General features: G+C 33.1%; 1 protein-coding gene across 1 annotated transcript in view; it reads left to right on the top strand.

The window, feature by feature from the left end:
* The first annotated feature begins 884 nt into the window (after positions 1 to 884).
* The window catches only part of LOC123656307 (integrin alpha-PS1), an 80,936-nt gene continuing 59,118 nt past the window's right edge, over positions 885 to 22,702 (top strand). The window contains exon 1 of the mRNA XM_045592012.1: positions 885 to 1,329. Within this exon, the coding sequence (XP_045447968.1) occupies positions 1,154 to 1,329 (176 nt within the window). The 5' untranslated portion in view covers positions 885 to 1,153. The remainder of the gene's footprint in view (positions 1,330 to 22,702) is intronic.

The following is a 22,702-nucleotide window of genomic DNA, read 5'->3' as shown; positions in this document are numbered from 1 at the left end:
ACGTTTCACGACAAAAAGATCGTAGCCTGGTTTTTAAATTTTACTTTGTCTAAATATACGAGCTACTCTGCCAAGGTCGTTATGCAAACTGTCCCATGAGCTCGTAAGCACGGCTATAATTCACAATGAAAAGACGGTTTACGTCGTGTTACCTTACCGGAAAAGTTCGTATATGAAGACAATAAATCTAAATATTTCATTTTAAAATAAATAGATCAATTAAATAACAGATGAGGCCTGAGGTTATGCTATCTGCGTTAAGTACCAGTTTCTACCTGGCAACCCCATAGGTGAGAAGGGAGGAAAATAGACAACCCTTGTTTTTTCACTTCAGTAGAGTATTACTGTATTAGGTATACTCTAGTGAACTCTCACTCAGCTAATAAAAAAGGATGAAAGTAAACTATAAATATTACACTAATAATTTTATTAATTAACGTTATTTGGGTGTGATTTCATTTGGCAACCTATCAGTATCGATACCTACGTATGTATATTATATACATGTATTATCTTGCATAGTGCATAACTGCATACGTAATAGATTATTATCGTTAAACAAAAAGAGTATATTCTTAATCTGGATCTTAGACCACGATTCATCAGATAGGTATATAATAAGTTTGTCAGTTGAACTTTTAGTATGATTATAAAACTTATGAAATTATCGAGATAGTAAGGTATTATTTATTTCAATTTGTGAGACATCTATGAGAAATAAGATGTATGTACTTTTAAATAAAACTTAAGGATGTACCTATATGACTCCATATAAGATGGACTGTATAGTAGTGTCGAAGATGCCACATAGATGTCGTTAAAACACTTTATAGTTATCATGTTTGCACTAGATGGCGTTGAATATCATTAGCGAAACAATTTTATGAGTTCAGTTGCCTCCAGCGGACGATGATCGGCCACGCGTTGTGTATGTATTAACGTAGTGTAGGCCTTGTTGTGTCTACGTAGAGTCAACAGAGATACCGAGTTAAGCGGGAATATTCGACCGGCGAACGGCCAGCGCGCTGGGGGTCTCATCGCCCGTTCAGCGTATTTTTTTATACGAAAATCGCGATGTGCCAAATAACAACTGGTAGATTGTGAATTGGTGCGATAACTCGATTCACAGTAAGATTAAATTACGGACGCAACGATGGCTACAAAAAATACTAGTAGTAGTGTTTTATTATTGTGCATTTTACATTGTGTTACAAGTTTTAACTTAGAACCGAGGATTCCTGTGATAAAGTTCGGCGAGCCCGGCTCGTATTTTGGATTTTCTGTTGCTGAACATCTTACGATCGGAAATAAGAACGAATTAAAAAGTTGGTGAGTATAAAACTTAATCTTGAATAATAAGTCACTATGATGTCATGTGTGAAGGTCGCTTCCTCACATGTTTTCGATATCGCTGTGTTGATCAGTTTCTGTGCATGCAAATTAAATATATTTTAAAATTCGATATCATCCTATCTGACTAGACCTTTATCAAAAATTGTAGAGTCGATATGCTCGAAGAAACTATTTCACAATAAAAGTGATATCATACAAATCGTTTTTTTTTTTTTACTTATATTAATTAAAACATAACTTCGATTAATATTATATTTTTAAGATCGTTAGATTTATTAACTTCCTTAACACATAAAATCGAATAAATTTTTAATATCAGACACGAACTTAATAGATAGTGCAATCTAATTGGTGGCTAGCTTTTTGTTCCGCTAAGCCATTAGCCAGAGAGATAGATGCACTAGGTCTGTATCTAATTAACTAAATGAGTTCAATACAACGGCTCTAAGGGCCTGTTTCACCAGTTGGATAATGCTATATGACGGATGACGATACAAATAGACTTTGACAGCAGGAGGTAGAATAGGCTAGTAGGACCTGTTTATCCTCAATTAATAAACTGCGACTTTAAGGTTATTATACAAATGATAGAAATATATCATAAATATAGTAGAATTCGATGGTAAAAAAGAATAATGAATCAAAAACTTTTAACTGTCGGAAACGGTTATCCGTCAAATAGCGTTTTCCACAACTGGTGAAACAGGCCTTAAGGTTAGCAACCCTTCGCTATCTTATCTTCAAAGATTGCATAAGTTACATTTACGCAGGTGAAAGTTAGTGTTATAACGTGTTGACAGAAAGTATTGTATTTGTATTTGTATTTGTGTTGGGCTCGATTTTCCGCATTTAGACGCAAAGGTGGTCCATTATGCGTGAAAAGTGGGCTGACTAGTTCAGCCAGCCCAGCTCCTTCCAGAAGCTCAGAAGCCTCCTGGGGCGTTCACAGGCTTCTCGGAGCGTCCTTATATCCTTAAGGATGGTAGCCCGGTGTGCGGCCACTCCCTCGCATTCCAGGATTACGTGGGCGGCTGTTTCTTCAGCAGCCAGACAGCCCCTGCAAAGAGGGCTGTCTGTTGCATTCATGATGAATAGTTGGTGGTTGAGTGCCATGTGGCCGGTAATCGTGCCAACAACTATTCTGATGTCCAGGCGGTTGAGACTGAGCAGTCGGCACGCTAGGTGCGGTGATACTTCCGTGAGTATCAATTTGGACTGTCTACAGCCGGTTTGGTTTGCCCAAAGGGCATTGTGATTTGCACGTGTACGTTGCCTTACCCACGAGCGCAGTTGTCCGAAAGGTAGCGGCAATAAGATGGTTGGGCCGGCAACCTTTGTACTGGACCCCTGTCTTGCAAGCTCGTCGGCAGCATCGTTTCCGTGCGATCCACTATGTCCTTTTATCCACTGGAGGATTACCTCATTGTGTGAGGCTAATACTTCCAGGGTTTGATGACATTCGTATATAAGACTAGAGTTAGTCGAACTGCTCTCTAGCGCTTTAAGTACGGCCATGCTGTCCGACAGAATACGGATATTGCAATCCCTAATGCCTTTTGACAGGACGGCGGTGGCTGCATGGGTTATCGCAACACACTCACATTGAAAGATGGAGCTGTGTTGGCCCAGCGTTAGTGATAAGTTGATATTGAGGTCTTGTGAGTACACTCCGGCACCGGTGCCAGACCCCATTTTGGAGCCATCCGTGTAGATGCGGACCTCGCGTATGCCGGATTGGTCTCTTTCAGCCTCAAACGGTTGTATATGGTACTTTCTTTCGAAAATATGTTGTTTGGGAATCCTATCACAAGGAGCAGCAAGTAGTGGCTCATAGCTCACAAGGTTGCTCCAAAGTCTATTGTGTGGACCCTCCTGGTTGCACCACAAGCCCAAGTGTTTCAGCCTGATAGCTGACATAGCCGCCTCCTGTTGTATGAACAAGTCAAGCGATGCCAGGTCAAGCATAACCTCAAGAGCTGCTGTGGGGGCGGTACGCATACAGCCAGTGATTGCAGAGCATGCTATTCTCTGAAACCGCTGGAGTTTGTTTCTAACGGTTGTAAGTTCTGTTCTCTGCCACCAGATTACCGCACCGTAGGTGATTATAGGCCTGACAATTGTTTTGTAAAGCCATAGAGTAATTTTAGGTGATATGCCCCAGCTTTTGCCGAGGAGCCTTTTGCATTGGCAGAGGATTATGCTGGCTTTGTTGATTTTTGAGTCTAAATGCCTGTTCCAAAGAAGCTTACTATCTAGGATTACTCCAAGATATTTGACCTCCTTGGTTAGGGCAAGACTGGTGCCAAATAATTTAGGGAGTTTAAGGTTTCCTAAATTCCGTTTATTTGTGAACATCACAAGTTCCGTCTTTGCGGGGTTCACTGTTAGTTCGTGGTCCGTACACCACTGTTCAACGACTTTTAGTGCGGCCCTCATTTGGTCGCAGACTGTCCTCTCAGATGGTCCACTGATGAGTACAGTTAAGTCGTCTGCATAGCCCACTGTTAGAAATCTGCGGTCGTTGAGCAAGGTGATCAGTTCGTCGATCACTATGTTCCACAGAAGTGGGGAAAGGACCCCCCCCTGCGGACATCCCCTCGCTACAACGCCTCTAGTTATTTCATTCACAGTGAATTGGATAGCCCTGTACTTCAGCATGCTGTCAATCCACCCGGCAATCGTGTTATTGACTCCATGCTTGGTCAGGGCACGGCTTATGCTGGTGAACTTAGTTTTATCAAAGGCCCCTTCAATATCAATAAAGGCGCCTAAGGTTGATATTTTGTGATGGAGATTGCCCTCTATATAGGATATAACCTTGTGTAGGGCAGAGTCCGTTGATTTGCCCATTGAGTAGGCATGTTGGTTGGGATTCAGGGGTTGCTCAACCAGAGTTGTGCTCCTCAGCTCCCGATCTATTAGCCTTTCCAAAACTTTCAATAGAAAGGAGGTAAGGCTAATAGGTCTGAATGATTTTGGTTGTGAGTAGTCTCCTTTGCCGGGTTTAGGTATGAAGACTACCTTAACTTCCCTCCATAACTTTGGAGTGTAGCAATAAGCTAAGCAACTCCTATATATGGAGACAAGGTGGTCGATAAGTTTCCTATCACTCCATCTTAGCAGACCTGGAAACACCTTATCCAGTCCTGCCGACTTGTATGGTAAGAAACTGTTGATGGCCCATTTTACTTTGTCATGTGTGACAATTTTCTTGGCGGTGATCCAGTCCACCATTACAGGTGTCTTCTTTGGCTCTTCCTCCCATGCCGCAATTCTTTCGATTTGGCATCCTGGGAAGTGTGTAGTTATTAACAGTTCTGAAGTTTCCAGATCCGTTTTGGTGTATGTTCCATCCGGTTTTTTCAGGTTACCCAGGTTGTGCACCGGTTCGCTGCACAATATATTCTTAACTCTGTTCGCCTGATTGTTCGTTTCTATGTTGGTACAAAAGCGCCTCCAGCACTCCTTCTTCCTTATTCTGATGCGCCTTTTGTAGTGATATTGGGCCTGCTTGTAGGCATCCCAGTGGTGTTCTAGACGAGTATTCTTTGCTCTGTTGAACAACTTCCTCACCCTGCGTCGTAGCTTTTCGAGCTCCGGTCCCCACCAGTGCCCTTTGCAGAACTGTCGCGCTCTAGGTGATGAAAGTGGGCATGTTTGTTCAAAGCTGGTGATTAGGCAGTCAGTTATCTGGTTGATATGATTATCAATGTCCTCCGTGCCTTCATGGTTATCGGGTAGTTCGACGCCTTTGAGTTTCTCCGCTGTCAGGAGCTCATACCTGCCGCGGTCCATCCTCCGAGGGTTACGGCGGGGTGCAGGTGACGTCAGCGTGACTTTTAGGTTGTATTTGATCCACCGGTGATCAGAGCACGACACGTCGTCAGACACATGCCAATCTGAAATATATTCGGACACATGCTCTGTCGCCAGAGTTAGATCAATGATGGTTTGGGATCTCGAAGTTACAAAAGTTGGTTCCGATCCTTTATTAATTACATTAAGCTTAGTTGCGAGTAAAAAAGAAACAAAATCCTCACCTCGCTGGTTGTTGTCCTTGCTGCCCCATAGCGCATGGTGCGCATTGGAGTCAGCGGATATGATGAGCTCCAGACCCGACAGAAAGTATTTAAATACACTTAAACATACTTGATGTTAATATTTACTGATTTGGAGATCAACGAAGGACCATCTTTTCTTTTGCAACAGACATACAACGACAATAATAAAAAAAATATTTTTATACTTTAAAATTGCTAAAATAAGTCTTAAATTTTTTAACCCTGTTGTAAATTATAAAAGTATAAATTTAAATACTCAAAAGTATTTTTTTTACATATTAAAATACATCTTGTACTTCGTTCATTCTTTAGCGACAACTCTTGCGATAAAAATGTTTTGCGCTAAAGGAAATTTATTTACATTTTACGTAGCAAAACAATAACTTATGTTTAAAACTGTGATAAAGTAAGTTACCAATCAAAAATATCTACAAAATTAAAATATTTCGTAGTAAGTCATTTATAGAAAGAAAGTACGATGCGTAAAAATTGGCTCTAGGTTAGAGTTGGCTAGTCCTACTTGGCATAGTATTGGTCTGGAAAATAGGTCTTTATGCCTCTAAATAAATTATCATTACTTATGCGAATATTATTTGTTGTATTTTATTTAATTACAGCGTCTCTACATCTGTATTTCAAATTTTGTACGGAAATGAAAATAATTTATTTCATCAAGGTTGTTTGTAAGAGTCAATAGCTCATTTCGCTAATCAAACATATTTGAAACTAGCTGACCTGGCGAACTTCGTATCGCCATATTTTTTTTTTAAATTTGCAGTAAAAATAACGCAGTCATTAAAATAAAATAAAAATAGACTATCATTCAAGTTGGATCAAACTGCAAACGGTGTGCAAATTTGATTAAAATCGGTGAGGTAGTTTAGGAGTCCACAGCGGACAAACAATGTAACGCGTTATTTTTTAGATATTAAGATAAATATATTTATTACAATGTGCCCGATAGAATTTGAAACTTATTTTTGTATTTAAACGTTATAATAAACAGATAAAAAGACACGTCATACCAATAAAAATAATAAATTATGTGAACTGAAATAATTAATGATAGATTATGAATGAGTGTTTTAAATCTAGACAATTATTTTGGATCGTATAGCATTTGAAGTAAAAGTAACGTCATAGTTCAGGTTTTACGGCATTATTGGCGTTGTAGGTATTCTAAGGGCCTGTTTCACTAGCTATGTTTATCCTGCAAATATGTTACGATTAGACTTTAACAGCAGGAGGTAGAGTAGGGCATCAGGACCTATTTTACCTCAGTCAATTAGCTACATCTTTAAGATTCATATTTGGGAAAAGAGAAATCTCATATAAACTGTGAAATTCGATTGTAAAAAATAATAACAAATCTAAAAATTTCATCAACTGGTAAAATAGGCCGTAAATATACAGATACACATAATGTACACATATACTTACATACATATAATTATATGTATGTTTATTTAATTTAAATATTTTAATCGTTTTATTTGAAATAATAATGTTAATATTATTTTATCGTCTTGTTTGTGAGTGAATCACACTTATTGCTAGACTAGCTGCCGTATCTTGAGATAAATGGACGGACAGTGTGTTGGAAGGTATCCAATGGTTTTCAGGTTTCACAGTTTGGGTGGTATAAGCGTGTATTATTATGTAAGTCGAAAATATTTGAAGCAATAATAATTAAATTTTGAATAACATTGGTATACGAAATCGTAGTGATAGGTACTAAAAAAATTTGAAGTAAAATTTATTTACGCACGCGTGACGAGAGCGTTACGAAAAGTGTGATCATGTGAGGCGAACGGAAATTGAGAGGGAGATATAAGTTAGATGGAGCTAAAGAAATTTTACTTCAGTCGTGTGGTCTAAAAGTACACTCGTTTTTTGTAGGTTAGAATGTTGTTATTTTTATATGTTATTTCAAATGTGCAATAAACTGTTAATTAAATAAATAAATAAAACACATAAATAAATAAAGAGATATATCTGACGAATAAAAATAACTAAAATTAAACAACACAAGTGTTGAAAATACTTTTTTGTATTAAAAAAAATACATATAGGTAGTTACTATTACCATCTACTTACTGATCATAAAATATTTTACGAATATCATGACGTGATGTCAATTGTCGTAGCTGACGCTATGTCAATCACAGTCTTCTAGCAAATAAACTCATCTTAAAATAAACATGATACGACGATATTTTTGAAATATATGTACGTTGAGAATTTTGATAAGGATATCATTTGTTATTTTTATGTTAAACTAAATATTTTTCGATGCATTAAAAATATAACTTGGGAATCTGATTATTTTATTTAATTTGTTTATTGAAAATTAAAGAAGTAAAAACCTTATAGTAGGAGATCCGAACTCGAAAAGAAATTCACCCACCTGCTTAAGAAATTTTTATATAATATAATTTAAATTAAATACCTACCGACAGATATGAAGCCTGTAGAAAATACAAACGTTGAGTTGTCTATTATTTTCCTGGCATAACTGGCAAGTATAAACAAGTATATTGATACATATTGTTCTAGGTACTTTCTTACATGTGGGTACATCTATAATAAATAAATCTTATATCAAAATGAGCCCTTTTTCATTGCGGATACGAGGACCTAGTGTTGCCTGCTATAGGTCCAGATTGAATGGCAGTTGCCGAATATAATATGGCCTGGCCAAGAATTTTCTTATTTATCTTTAACATGCTGGGTGAGATCACGTCTAGTTCGTATCTCCGACTATTATCCTATGTTGTAAAAGGCAAGTTGAAAAGGCAAACTGAGTGTTTACGGAATGTATTAATTAAATTTAGCCTATTTAGTAGCAAATGAATTTACATCATAGTTGAATTTTTTCCACAAGCAAACAAGCGTCAAACAAAAAAAAAAAATAGTTAAAATATATGACTGTTTGGCGTGTTTTATACTTCACACATGTTAACATGCACATAAGTCGCATGTGGGAGTGTAATGTGCTGTGAGATCACAAATAGTCATTTCTCAAATTTTAACCCAAGTCTGTAAATATTGTTTATGTTGAGCATTTGTTTAAGTTCCGTTACAAATTTAGAAATATTTTCATAACTTAAGGAGACGTGATTAGATAAATATTTAACATTTATTTAGATGAACAAAAGTTATAAAAGGTTCCTTGTTAAATTTTTTCGAATACTTGAACGCACGACGCGTTTTATTTATATCAATTTCGTTCCTTAGAAACGAAGCGATTTGCTTCAGTTTTAGGTAAAACATAGATTCGTTTACGTAAACACACGATTGGTAGCTTTCAATAAGTTTATTTCTGGTTTGAGGGTCGTCCCCCAATGAGCGATTCTTCCCAATTAAAATGTTCACACGTCATGCCCAGCGGGACGCACTCTGACGTGAACGAATGTTCCTAGGACCCTATAATTTACGCGATTAATTCAATGAACGAGTCGACACGACTCACTGAATGAATAGTTAAATAAACCTAACACAGGCTTTGCAGCGTTAAAATAACATTGAGAAAAGTTTTGCTTTTTATTAACTTTTTAGGTTTGACTAACTTTGATCTTTTATTAATGTCCACATACAAATTATAATATCTATATAAAAATAGAGGTTCAACGTTCCTGTAATTCTAAATACCTACTAATACGAAATTATAACAATTATATCACTTCAAGAGCAATATTTAAATTAGGGATAACTGGATCCGCCTACAGGCCCCAAGGTACTCGCATGACTTAACTCGTTGTTGTACCTCTGACTGCAACTGGTTAGCATTGTGAACCATCATTTGTATTACTATAAGCCTTTAATATTGAGCCCCCTCAAAACAAGTAAATATAGAAAAGAGTTTTTAGACTTCACTTCTTAGTCCTTAAGCAAAAATATAAGGCGCGCGGTATGAACAGAATATGGAGAATGAAATCACGTGAAAAATCACTGAATAGTTACGCTGAGAGTGACGCTCGGACTGGGTGTTATGCTAAGAATGCGCTTTTAGCTGTTTATGTAAGATATACCTAGGTATAATATCGTACACCAGTATTTACTGTACCGATACGAATAGCAAGTATCAATTTATTTATGGTTTGATTTTATTTAACCGACTTCAAAAAATGAGGAGGTTACAATTCGACCATATATATATATAAAGATTTTGATAATTCTTTTTTTGTTGGAAATGAGATATCCTAAGGATGATAAGTAAACCGGGATCTGATGATGGAATCCCATAGAAATCGAGCGGAAACCTCGAAAACCGCAGTGACGACTAGTGCGTTTATCAATTTTTTTCATCTACTTACTGTGTATGATTTGTCGATGTAATTTAAGTCGTTTTTTTTTTGTTTGCTAGCAAACACAATTATAGTTTGATTAATTATAATTTGATTCATTCAGTAGAACTTATTTATTTTGTAAATGTCACCCGGTAATCTAAACTGTAGTCGTGTCTCGGAACTCAAGTATTTGTATACTTTTACGTTAATAATAGTCAAAACAAAATTGTAATCAAAATTTATGTCGTAAGCGCCATTTTATTTCCATTGGATCGACCTATTGACTCAGACTGTTAGTATTCAGAATTCACTCAATCTACAGACCGATGTCTGTTTAATAAATCAATCGTGAAATGATACATACTTTGTATCAATGTTGTCGGGTCGTGCGTCACATATTTATATCTTTTTATCAATATTAACATACAAGAAACATAATATTCTGTCTACCTAAGAAACCACCAAACACCGCTCATTAACAGCTCTACACCCTAGAAGCATAACTTCTGTTAAATATAAATCAATTTAAACATCCGCTACAGTTGTCTTAAATTTCAAACAATTTAATAAGTTTGAAAAAGTACACTTACGTTGCTCGATGTTTGACATAAATAAATAAGAAAGGAAAAATATTAGCGTTTTATAAAATTCGCCATCAGAACGAAACTAGCTTGATATCCATGGGATATAACAGGAATACTGATAGTGTTATCATATCAGTGTAACCCAATTCGCACCACATCTGTCCATGATCTACATAGCTGTCAATAATCTATCGCCATTTTTATTTGACAAATAACAGACATGCATATTTAATCTAATAAAATTTATCTTGTGTGAGTAATATGGAGGATAGCTTAAAAAGTTTTTATTTATTAATAAATAACTCTTTTTTTTATTCATGAATCGAAATTTTACAGAAGAATGTAGAATTTATTTTATTATATTCCTAAAAATCAACAATAAATTATAAATCTGGTGTCCAATCTTGACCAATGATATTTAAGTATCAGTAGGTAGGTAGGTACTTTAAGCCGCGTTGGGGCAACTGTCACAGCCATGGATTGTGCCTGTTGCGCTGGCGGTTGCGGGTTCGGTCCCCGTACATGACAAACGTTTGTATTGGCCATACAGGTGTTTGCCATGGTCTGAGTGTTTGTGCAGTTCTTGTGGGTCTCCCCATCGTGCCTCGGAGAGCACGTTAAGCCGGCGGTCCCGGTTGTTATCGTGTACACCTGATAGCGATCGTTACTCATAGTAGGGAGTATATCTGGCAACCCGCATTGGAGACCGCAGCGTGATGGATTAAGCTCTGATCCTTCTCCAACATGGGGAAAGCCCAGTAGTGGGATATTACAGGCTGAAGCAAAGGTACTTTAAAGGCTTACTTAAAGTAAGCCTTTATTAAATACCAATGGGAACAATAGTTTATTAAACATTATACATATTTACAATTCACAACTTAAGAACTAAATATTTACAGATAGTTTCGGTATAAATCATGTCATTAAATTAAAATTAATTTACTGACAGACTTAACTGTCTATAAATAATTGAAAAACAAATTATCGTGAAATAAACGGTAAGACGTAGTTGACATACATAAGTATGGAAACGAACATACATAAGTATGAAAACGAAACAAGTATAATCAAATTCATGTAAAAATAAATTTGAAAATAATTGATAAGTAATAAGTACCACATAAGGAGTTTTCTAATCAACACGCTTGTACAAATTTTAAGTTCTTAATAAATCGTGGTCAAAAAGATAAAAGAGTAAAATTTTCGGTCCGTCGCATTCGTTCCGAACAGCGTTCGTTTTATTGGTTTATTTTTTTGTAGCAGGTCTTTGCGCTGTCGTTTTATTTTGTTTTGTGTGCCAGCCTTGTACGGTGTGCAGCCTTCGTTAGCGACAAGGTCACTGTGGTTCGCTCATACTGACGTACCATTTAGGCATTTTTTATAAGATGATTCTGAGTAGAAGCCGCGACGAATGATCTTAATAAAAGTATTTTTTACTTACATAGTTGAATTTTTTATTTTTATTTTTGAAGTAAAACTTCTTTAGGCACGCTTGACTTGGGAAGTAAGCTGGTGAAAGTGTGACGAGAGCGTTACGAAAAGTGTGATTGGGCGAGGCGAACGGATAAAGAAAAAGAGGTGCGAGCACACATTTTCTTTCTCTCTTTCTCTCCTAGCCAGTTACGTTTCGATCTAAGACAAAGTGCAGGCCTATTGTGCAGGTCTATTGATAAAGAAGTCTTACTTTAGTCGTGTGGTCTAAAGCACAATCGTTTTTTGTAATTATTTATGTTGCCATTCTGAAATGACTCTAGACTCGTACGTAATTATGCTCTTTAATAAATTGTTATACATACAAATTACAGACTGTCTGGAAATTACGGAGATTCTAAGTATCGTTTAAATCGACATAGGCACGCAAAGTCCTTTGCAAATATAACGCGATAAGGCAAGGAGACATGGCGCCCGTGTTAATTTACCCGGTTATCGCGTCAGATAAATAGTGATAATCCCGCTGATATCATATTTGGCGTTGGTACTGCCCTGTTTGTTTAGTTCAAGGATATATGTGATGATGTTCATGTTGATTATATAAATAAAAAGTTAATGTATACTTCCGTTCTATGAACTAATTATAAATATATATACATGTGATGAGTTCTTCTTTCTGGTGATATAAAATTTTTGTAAAGAAAACAAATTATTTCAAAAATAAAAGCATAGATTAGACTGACTTACAATTTTAAAACAAAGCTAAAAGTATATATATGCAAATAATTGGTAGAAATGTTCGACGCTGATGGTGGAACCTACTCAGTCGTAATGTATATTGATTTTATATGTGAACACTTTATAAACATGAAACATACCTACTTTTATAATTATAACTTCTTCAGATGTATGCTGATATGACAGTAATGATTTTATTCAGACATAGAACATAGTACACTTTCTTGCAATGTATGCCAATTACTAATGTTGTTTTTAAATCTAAGTTTTTACTTTCAATATAGGGTAAAAGATATTCTGTTAATTCGTGTCTCTCTGAAAATAAGTCCCCAAAAAATCAGACCATCGACGAAAACACATTAAATTTTTTTTTAACAAAACGTACACGAAACACGAAACAACGTAGTTAGTACACGACATATAGATGAATTGTGCTTAACTCCACAATTATCTGCTGGGTGGCTTTTTATGGAAAATATAAACATAGTTTACTAGGGCTATCTAATATTAGGTGTCTGAAACGTTGGTCTATCATCTTAGTTACTTTTACGAGTCATTGGAAGCAACAACATACGGGTAAACTGGCTGAATCTCGAAGGAAGCTTTTGTTGTAGACAATCAATGTCTATACACTGCCTAAAAAATCTATTTATGTAAAGATTCATATAAAAAAAGAAAGAGGAAAAGATTTATTTTAAAATGTTATTTATTACTTTAAACCTTTTTGTTAAAAAATAGGTTACTAATATTTTAACGAGTTACATATTTACCTTTTTTGAACACCCGTGCCGAGATGATTAATGACAAAAACAAAACGAATACAAAGAAAAATAATACCAATAATTTGCTAAAGAGAACTCAAGTTTAGTTTTCTTTTCAATTCTTAAATTGGCTTCTTTAAACTTATTATTTTTATTAGGAGAGAGGGTACATTCTATTTTATTTTTATAATATTATATATTACTTATTTTACTTATACTATATTATTTAATTATTTAGTTCTGGAATAATGATTACCGTTATTTACGCCATTCACATAAAAAATTTCATATACCTATTTATAGATCGTTATAGATTGTCATTTATCTGTCTTATTCGCCACTGTCGTAGTGTCTATATAAAGAAATTTAACGACTAATACGTTGTTTCACCTCAAATGAGCTGAGTTCCCAGGTCATTGTCAGGGTACCTTTTATGGACACTCGTACACAGGCGGTCGCACCGGAGGCTTAATACTCGAGAATTAGTTAGAAATATGTCGTGCCTTTACTTGAATATTCATATTACTGAATTACTGTAACATTTGTTAATTTGCAAGTACTTTATTGCTACACCATTGTGATTATTTTGTTGACTTTTTTGAATAAGACTTTTCGATTACTTACTCAACGTACTTATATAAGTTATGACATCTTATTTTCACTAGTGCCGATAAAACTATTTTTAATTTTTTCATATTTGTTTTAATTTGTAAAAGAATATCATCATGTATAACATCCAAGTCGCAAAGTCACATTCCGTCTAATTGGATGTCTGCGCAACTTAGCCCTCTATGGAACGCGCGACTGTCTAATGTTGACCACTTTCGCTAAAAGTGGTTTTTGGGTTCCGCAAACAAAAGCTTGTGATCGTATGTTTTGTTTTAAATTAACCGAAAAAGGAACTTTTGCAGTTTTTGCAGCAAAAATACTTTTCTTTTTTTTTTAAATGTAAAGTGAATAAGACACGAATACACCGAATTACACAATAAAATAATATTATATTTATTATTATAGTGACATACGCGATTGGATATAGGAATATATGTAACTGCTTAATACTATACAATTGGTTAATTTACATTTATTAAGTATATATTTATCAATTATATAGTATTACTACTATATAATTAATAAATTTATATTAAATGATTTTGTAAAGTAAGGTAATTTTGTAATATGTAGGTACACTTTCCATTCTCGACTGTATACACGATTTGGGACAAACCTGTTAATCTAACAATACAATAGTTCCCGTGAAAAAATTTAGAAGCGGTTAGTCACGTACATATTGGATTACTATTACTTACGCATACTTTAACATCCAATCTTTATTACTTTTAGGTGCGTATTTGATTTGTAAATAAGCGATACACGTGAGCAATAGAGAGGAATCTATTCATATATGAAGCAACACTAAATAATATAGCGAAGCGAATGGTTTTGTAGGTGTGTGATTTTTACATATTTACAAGTTATCTCTTTCGAGAAGCTTCGTTTTACACTTAGTAAGGTATAGTTTACCGCGTTCATTGTACGAACTCTCTTGTTATGTTAAATACATACCTGCGGGTTATAGCTCAAGACATTCACTGAACGACGTTCTAAATATTTATTTAGTTGATTTTGTAATGAAGTTTTACATTTATGGCTTCATTGTTGCGTTTAGTTAAGTCCGCTTTGCTATATGCCCTTATTTATAAATGCCAAATAAATTATTGAAGTTAATTGTACAGTTCAAAAACGATTATAACTTCCGTAAATTAAAATTCATCAAATGTTTGTACTGGACGCACTCGTAATTAAGACGCACACCCATAGGGTTTTATTCTCGTGAAATAGTTTTACATGTATAGCTTCACTTTTTATCCTATTTAATAATATTTGAAAGCTTTTTAAGAGGCATCGAGTAATAAATCCTAAATAAAATAATTTTCCAATGTGTAAGAAATTATTTTGTAATGAAAACTATAAAATGGTTTACGGTTACCTTAAAGTAAATACAGAAATGAATAAAATCAAAACTATTTCATGATCGCACCTTCTCAAAGAGGATAACCGTCGTACTAAGTAAGGCTGGTATTCAAAGCTTAACATTAAAAGGTGTTGCATTCTCAGAACCGTGTCCGAAGTTAACAAGTTGTCCGCTACAATGGAGCGCAGGTATAATATAGTGTTGGATTACTCTCTACTCTCCGGGGTTTTTTGCTCTCGTGTAAGTATTATTACCAGTGGCTTAGTTATGCTTTTCATTTACAAGTATTACCTCTAAGAGTAAGAAGATAATTCTCATTATATTGTCAAATGGTTATTCTTAGATAGATGATGGAAAATTTCCATTAAATAATTTAAACAGGATTATTAAACAGCAAATTTACAAGCATTTAAATTGTTGTTGCTATTGTAAATTATAAAGTTTTGAGTGTCTCAAAAACAGATAAATACGGTGTGTTGGTAATTTCTTATATGTATTCTATTTTTCCTACATATGTAAAATATATTTCCTTATATGCTATTCTAAATAAGATGTCAACCGTTTATGTGTAATTGCAGTTGGATGCTTTTAAATTTAGTATGATGATTTCATAACCAATACACTACAATTAAAATTTATTGTAGAATTTGAACAGGCAATGAAAGTTTCTGGTAATGGAATTTCTATAATTTTTTAAAAATCAACAACAGGGGATGGAAGTTTTAACAAGAACAGCTAGTTTGGCAAATAAAACATTTAACGTTACAGATAGTGTTAATTTTAAGCTGATATTAATGTAGGTATATAAAAAATACGAAATGCAAACACATACATATACACAGACACATAGTTGTATGTATAATTATGTATTATATTGTTTCAACGTCGACAAGTAAGTTTATTTAACGATTATACCAGGCATCTTGCCGGATTGCCGAAGAATTAGAAGACGTTAAAAAAGGACGGATAAACAAAGCTCCAGGCATCGTAGGGATGATGGGTATAAAAATGTAGCTGCCTGTTTATTACATTTTTTATTTGTTTATTTTTTATCCAGAACAATAAACAATTTTATTACAGTGGAAGATTGAGTGAAATTTAGAGTGATTTATGCATCTTGAGATAAGTTAAGTCTATAAGCGTTGTTGACTCAATGGAACCTGTAAGAAATAATCCAAAATTTGAAAGTCATTCCCAACCATCGCATCGGCATAAGCCTCCAATTATCCGTAACGACCTGTCATTGAGTACTGTTTAGTGCATCTGACATACTTATAAAGTAGCCTACGTTAAGATAATGAACATTAAATGTACTGGTTTTAATGCCGATAAAATAATCACTGAATCATTATTACGAAGATAAATTAAATTAGATAGGATTGCGTTTTACTTTCTTATTTTCTTTATCTTTGTTTAAAGTACGTTATATTCATTGGCGTTGTAAATAATCAATAAGCAAATAAATATAAATATAATAATCCTGTAATAGAATAAGTAAGTTATTATTCATACCTATTTATATATAATTAAAATGTATCTTAAATTAATAATGAGTCATAAATACATGACATTAACCATGGCGTACATTTTTGCATTGATAGCATATTAAAGCCTCAAATTAGTCAAGTCATTTTACCAATGTCTATTGGTAACACAGCAAATAAAAATGATAATTTTAATAATCTTTTTATATAAAGTTTTTTATATAAAAAGTTTTATATTTTATATATTTTTTTATATAAACATACGATATAAACTGAACATCATGTTATGCGCTTCTATGAAGTGATAACTGTGCCGCTTATCAGATAACACAGCGATTAAAATGCATTCTTTTAGTTAAAAAACGAAATACATGCATAATTATGCAATAGCATAAACAATATTTGACCTAAGTAATGTTTTCATAACGAGCTTATTAACCTTCAACACTAGGGTGATTAATGTAGTTTATGGGGTACGTAATTTTCCTTTTTTTTTTTTCCGAAAGTTTTACTTATGCTTATTTTTAATTTTATAGATGTACCAAAATTGTCGCAAATCAAGGAGGTACCTATAATAAATTATTGTACACGTTAATGAAAATAAGAACGAACATTTGTACATATATTATCTGTCATATAAATCCTTCTTTATGAAAAAATGCAATTTGTTCTAGATGCTGCAAAACGGCGTTATCTATTAATAATAAGTAAAGCAAAAGGCCGCTAAATACATAGATTATTCCACTGCAGAACTTATGTAAATTTAACAAAATTTGTAAGCGAATTCATATAACATTGCTTTATTAGTCTTACTTCGGCATAGTTAGTAGGTACTGTTTTGCTATTTATATCGTTCAAATGATTAATAATTGCGGTGAATAAATTGTTTTGGAGGAAATCTCGTCTTAAAGCGTTAGTCAGAATATCAATCCGAGGAAATATAAAATTAGTCACATATGTTTGCTTAGCTATTCGTTCTAACTACAGATAAGCTTTTATTTCCGAGAGCAAATATTATAGGCATATAAAATCAGCTTCCAGGGCCTGTTCTGTCTATCCGTTGAAATGAGCGAAACGAATTAAATAGCACTTGAATTGAAAACTGGTTCTTTGGTTAATGTGTAGTGCGTAAGTTTTATTAACCATAAAAAAAATCTTACGACTGATGACATTTCATTTCATCTTATATTAATATTTTAAAAACCAAAGTTTTTTTTTTGCAATAAAATAAACTCAAAAACATAAATAATTATTCTTTCACTAATCCACTGATACAATGCTACGTTATCACTGTGAGTGAAATTGGTTATTTTATAATAATGTTTGTTCGCAAACGAAAAATAACCGACCGGACCACATGACAAGCACTCGCTTTCGATAAAACAAAAAACCATCAAAATCGGTACACCCAGTAAAAAGTTATGAGGTAAAATAAATTTAAAAAATACAGCCGAATTGAAAACTTCTTCGTTTTATTGAAGGCGCTTAAAAGAAGAAAAACGCAACAGCCGCGGGCGGAAAGTTTCTAAAATATATTTTACGTACACGTATATGTATATTGTAAAGGTAGTTGCTAATAACTGGGCTAAGATCGCATTTCACAGAGATATGAGCCGTTATGCGTTGCTTATATAAATAACCTTACTACTTCTTGAGATGTATTATACCTATTTATTTTTAGAACGATAAGTTCCTTACGGTAGGCTTGACATTAGGCTGAGCGACCGAACTGAACAAAATGTGATACTAAAATCGTAAGAAAAATATATAACGGAAGTGACGTAATATCAGTCACACGACTGTATAATATGACGTTTGTAAAACTAAAATATTACTAGTAAACTTTTTTTAAAATTACTTATGTAACTTTATACAATCAACAAAAATAAATAAAGACATGTTTTTTTATTTCACTTAATAGTTTGAATTATTATTATTTTGTTTGATTTATTTTATTTTACGGTATTTGTTATTTTCTAAAATGCTAAATTCCCTAAATACTTTTATGTACTTAATTTTATATGTTACTGTTCTTACACTTTTCTTAATTTTGCAGAAATTTATAATATATTTTATTGCCATTGGTAGGTAATCTATGAAGATTTTATCAAAACGTCCATCATTTATTAATCAAATCTCTTTTGAATTTTAATTTTCACATAGTTTGGTCTTCGTGATATTTTCGAAGCTAAATTATGTAAAATCGATACTATAACATTCCTTAATGTGAAAAACGATAAATAGTGACGATAGTATATCGATATTGTATTTACAGGTCAATATACTTATATGTATATAAGTATATATATATATATATATATATATATATATATATATATATATATATATATTTTTTTTTTTTTTTTTTTTTTTTCAGGAAAAATGTGTTCTTTATTTCATAATATGGCTTCATAGTTCATACAAGTTAAATCGTTTCGTATATTAATTTATGTTTGTTTACCTAAGTATTTATAACGAGATGAATTAATTATGTGGGTAGTATATTTATTGACTCTGTCATAAGATATAATTACACGTCTAGGGCATGCTCTTTATATGGCAACTAGTATTGGCAAGGAGCGGTCACCCGGTGGCATTGTGACTCCACATTATATACAGTTAGGTGGCGCTAACGGTCAGGATCAAGTCGATCAGTGAGATAAACTGGAAACTGGAACGAAGAAAAAATAATTGCATTAGATATAATTAAATGATGAGTTTATACTGCACGCTGCATGATGGGAAAAAATATTGAGGAGGAATCCTAGTTAGTAGCCTATGCGAATGTTATTAAAAGAATTATTTTTTTTATTTTGGTAATTGATTAACTATTTATTAGTCCCTATTTATGTTACTTTATGAACCGTATTATTACTATTGCAACGATTTAATACTTATTTTACTAGTAGAGTAACATTTTCTAGACAACCTAAAACCTCCTTTATAAAACAATGCAAAAATTATATTAATACTGTTATTATTATAATTTTAATTAACTTTAAATAATAATACAACAAACTTATTGCAACAACAATATTTTGATGCTAATGTAAATTACAAATCCGTATCCGGTTGACGTTATTTTCGATTCAAAGTTCGATAAAAAAATGTATTCACTTAACAAATTATGTTTAAACTGTGGGTAAACTGTGTGTAACGTAGTGAATTTTGACTTACATTAGCGATACATTTAATTGATTAAATATGCATAATTAAATATAATTTCTTGATATTTGGATCGGAGTGCATAAATTAATTAAAGTGAAATAGATACAGTAATTAGTACAGCAAGTTTTAGGCAGTGGAGTCGATTCTCCAAATATTTTATCTATCATCAAATAAAATAAACAACATGGCGTCACAAGAAGGGTTTGCAGACTGGGTCTTGACTAGTTTTTCCGATCCATTGACTGTGTCTTTCTCCGTTATCTTGAACGACAACCGTGATACGTCAGGGTACAGCCTATATGTTGCCTTTTTACTTTATGCTGTTTGCTACAATCTATACATGTAATTCTTTTTAATATTCATACAGCGTCACGAGCCACAATTAGAAAATTACAATAATGCTTTCAAATATTTTATTAGAGGTATGCTCATGGTATGCTAGACAAACTGCAATATTTTTTATTTAAATATTTTAGCTTTTGTTTCGTGTATTCTCAATTTTTTAACAAATTGTTCAAAGTAAAAATTATATAAAAATTGGTGCAACCATTCTTGTCAACTAACAGCAATTCATTTTTATTTATATAGAAAATACAACGGATTCATTTCATGTAGATTGAGGTTTCTACTAGTTTTTAACGCGACCGCATTTGTGCGCAATGTTATGCGTTTTACGTAACTGTGCTTCTAATGGCTTTCAGTTTTTCTCCGCTAGTATCGAGAGCGTACATCTATAATTGACCGCATGTTACGGATTTAATAAAGTTATGTCAACGAGTTTTACCGTAATATTTGCTGTGCGATAGTTATGTTTGTATAAGATTGGCCTCTTTACTGGTATCGAAGCTTTATAGACCGTTTATATTTTTACTTATAATTTTAACTTTTTCAAACTACTCTAAATTTTTGTTTTGCTGTCAATAAAGTAAATAAAATTAGATAAAATGGTTGACAGTTATTAAATAAAAATAATAAAATTTGGGACAAAATGGTAAATTTTATTTTTATATGTATGAAAACAAATTATCAATTATTATTAAGTCTATCATATGTCCTGTATGAAAGCTATCTATTATATCTATACAAAGCTTTGTCATCTTTATGTTTAATCTAATATGTAATCATATGACATGCAAAATAAATTTTTGGTATTATAGTATAATTCTGCTAGGAAACTTTATCTTTAAGCTATCACTAATAAATTCGAGGTATCGATTATACGAAAAAAATGAGTCACAGCAACAACAGGAAAACAACGTAAATTTTGTGAAAATACTGTGTGGCAAATTCCCACTTGCAGTTAATCCATTCAATTTCATATATCGCGTTAAACGTAATTAATAACTTGCGAGTCATTTCATTTGCAGTAAAAATATAATGAAATAATGCTGTAATAATATAACAATTAAATATGTTGATGTCTAGTTCTCTAGAATACATCAAAATTTTAGTTTGGTCACAGTATGGATTATAATTTTAAATGCCTTTGTTTATAATAAAACAAGTGCAAGTCTTAATCATTGGTTATAAATAAAAGCACGTTAACATAGGTGATGAACTTATTCATGGCGTTACAGTTCACTATAACCTCTTGATATTGACTCATTTCCTAAATCCATGACAGTAATTTGTTAGTCCCTGACGAGTAATTTGTAGGAATTATGAGATTCGAGAGGACATTTTCACTGTTCCGGCTCGCTAGTTTACAACACTTTTTTATTAATATTAATACGTATAATTTAAATATGTTTTTAATGCCTCAAGGGTCCAAGTGTTCGTCAAATGTGGTATGCAGTGGCACGCTATTAAAATTCATGACTGTTTAACTTTTAGTATTAAAGCAACTCACATTTTAAGGCACCCTTCCGGTCTATATTTAGGTATCGGCTCGGATACTCGTCCTAATCTTGAAATTTGTGTATGAATCAACTGTACATTGAACTCATAAACCGAACGATGCTATTATATTTGCAATCATTTTGCATAATACGTTTTAATTAATTTGCTAGTTAAGTTTTATAATCAGTGAACTTTAATTAAATAGTATTGGTTATGGTATGTTTATTTTTTATTATTTTTTTAAATATTATGTCACATATAGTTTCTTTTGAAAGAAACCAAATCTGTTTACATAAATATATACACGTGTAACGATATTAACGATTAAAAAATAAAAAAAGAATCTATAAAATAATGTACATTTTTCGATCGCGGATGAAAGAAACACTTTAATTATATTTGAGGGTTGTTTAAGCTGTGAAATGATTGAATGAAGTTATTGGGACAGATGTAGTAATCCGTGCGTTGCATCTTGGCACTGGCGACTCTCGCCCCGTATGAAATTCGCGTGGGTGACGAGACCCGGTTTCACACGTTTTTTTTTTTGTCACCATGCCTAGATGTAATGCTGTCATGAAACTTGTCAGACTTTTATATCGAGATCATTTCTCTGTAAAACAACTTCCATAAAAATTAACAATCTCTAAAGGATACGACTGTTAAAATTTGATTCTTTTTTTATTTGCAGAATATGGAAAAAATAGCCTTTTACTTAGATAGTAACAAGAAATAAATAAATAAAGTCATTGCTATAGTAATAATGTTGCGAATATTCCTTAAAATATTGTAGTTGTAAAATATTTAAAGTACATTTGCAATATCGACCTACGTATTGATAGGTACAGACAGCAATAAATTCCACTCAAGAAGTTATATTGTCTGCGCCCTGTTATTAGGTGCAATAAATTATATTCCGCCGCCGAAAATTATTTAAACTCTTTTTATTCAGTTATTACTTGGCGATTATTTATGATTTAAGTTGATCATTCTTATGGTCTGAAGGTTAAAAGAATAATATTTCA

Source organism: Melitaea cinxia, chromosome 9, assembly GCF_905220565.1.
Source record: "Melitaea cinxia chromosome 9, ilMelCinx1.1, whole genome shotgun sequence".
NCBI classification, from domain to species: domain Eukaryota; kingdom Metazoa; phylum Arthropoda; class Insecta; order Lepidoptera; family Nymphalidae; genus Melitaea; species Melitaea cinxia.
This window is presented reverse-complemented; position numbering and strand designations above follow the sequence as displayed.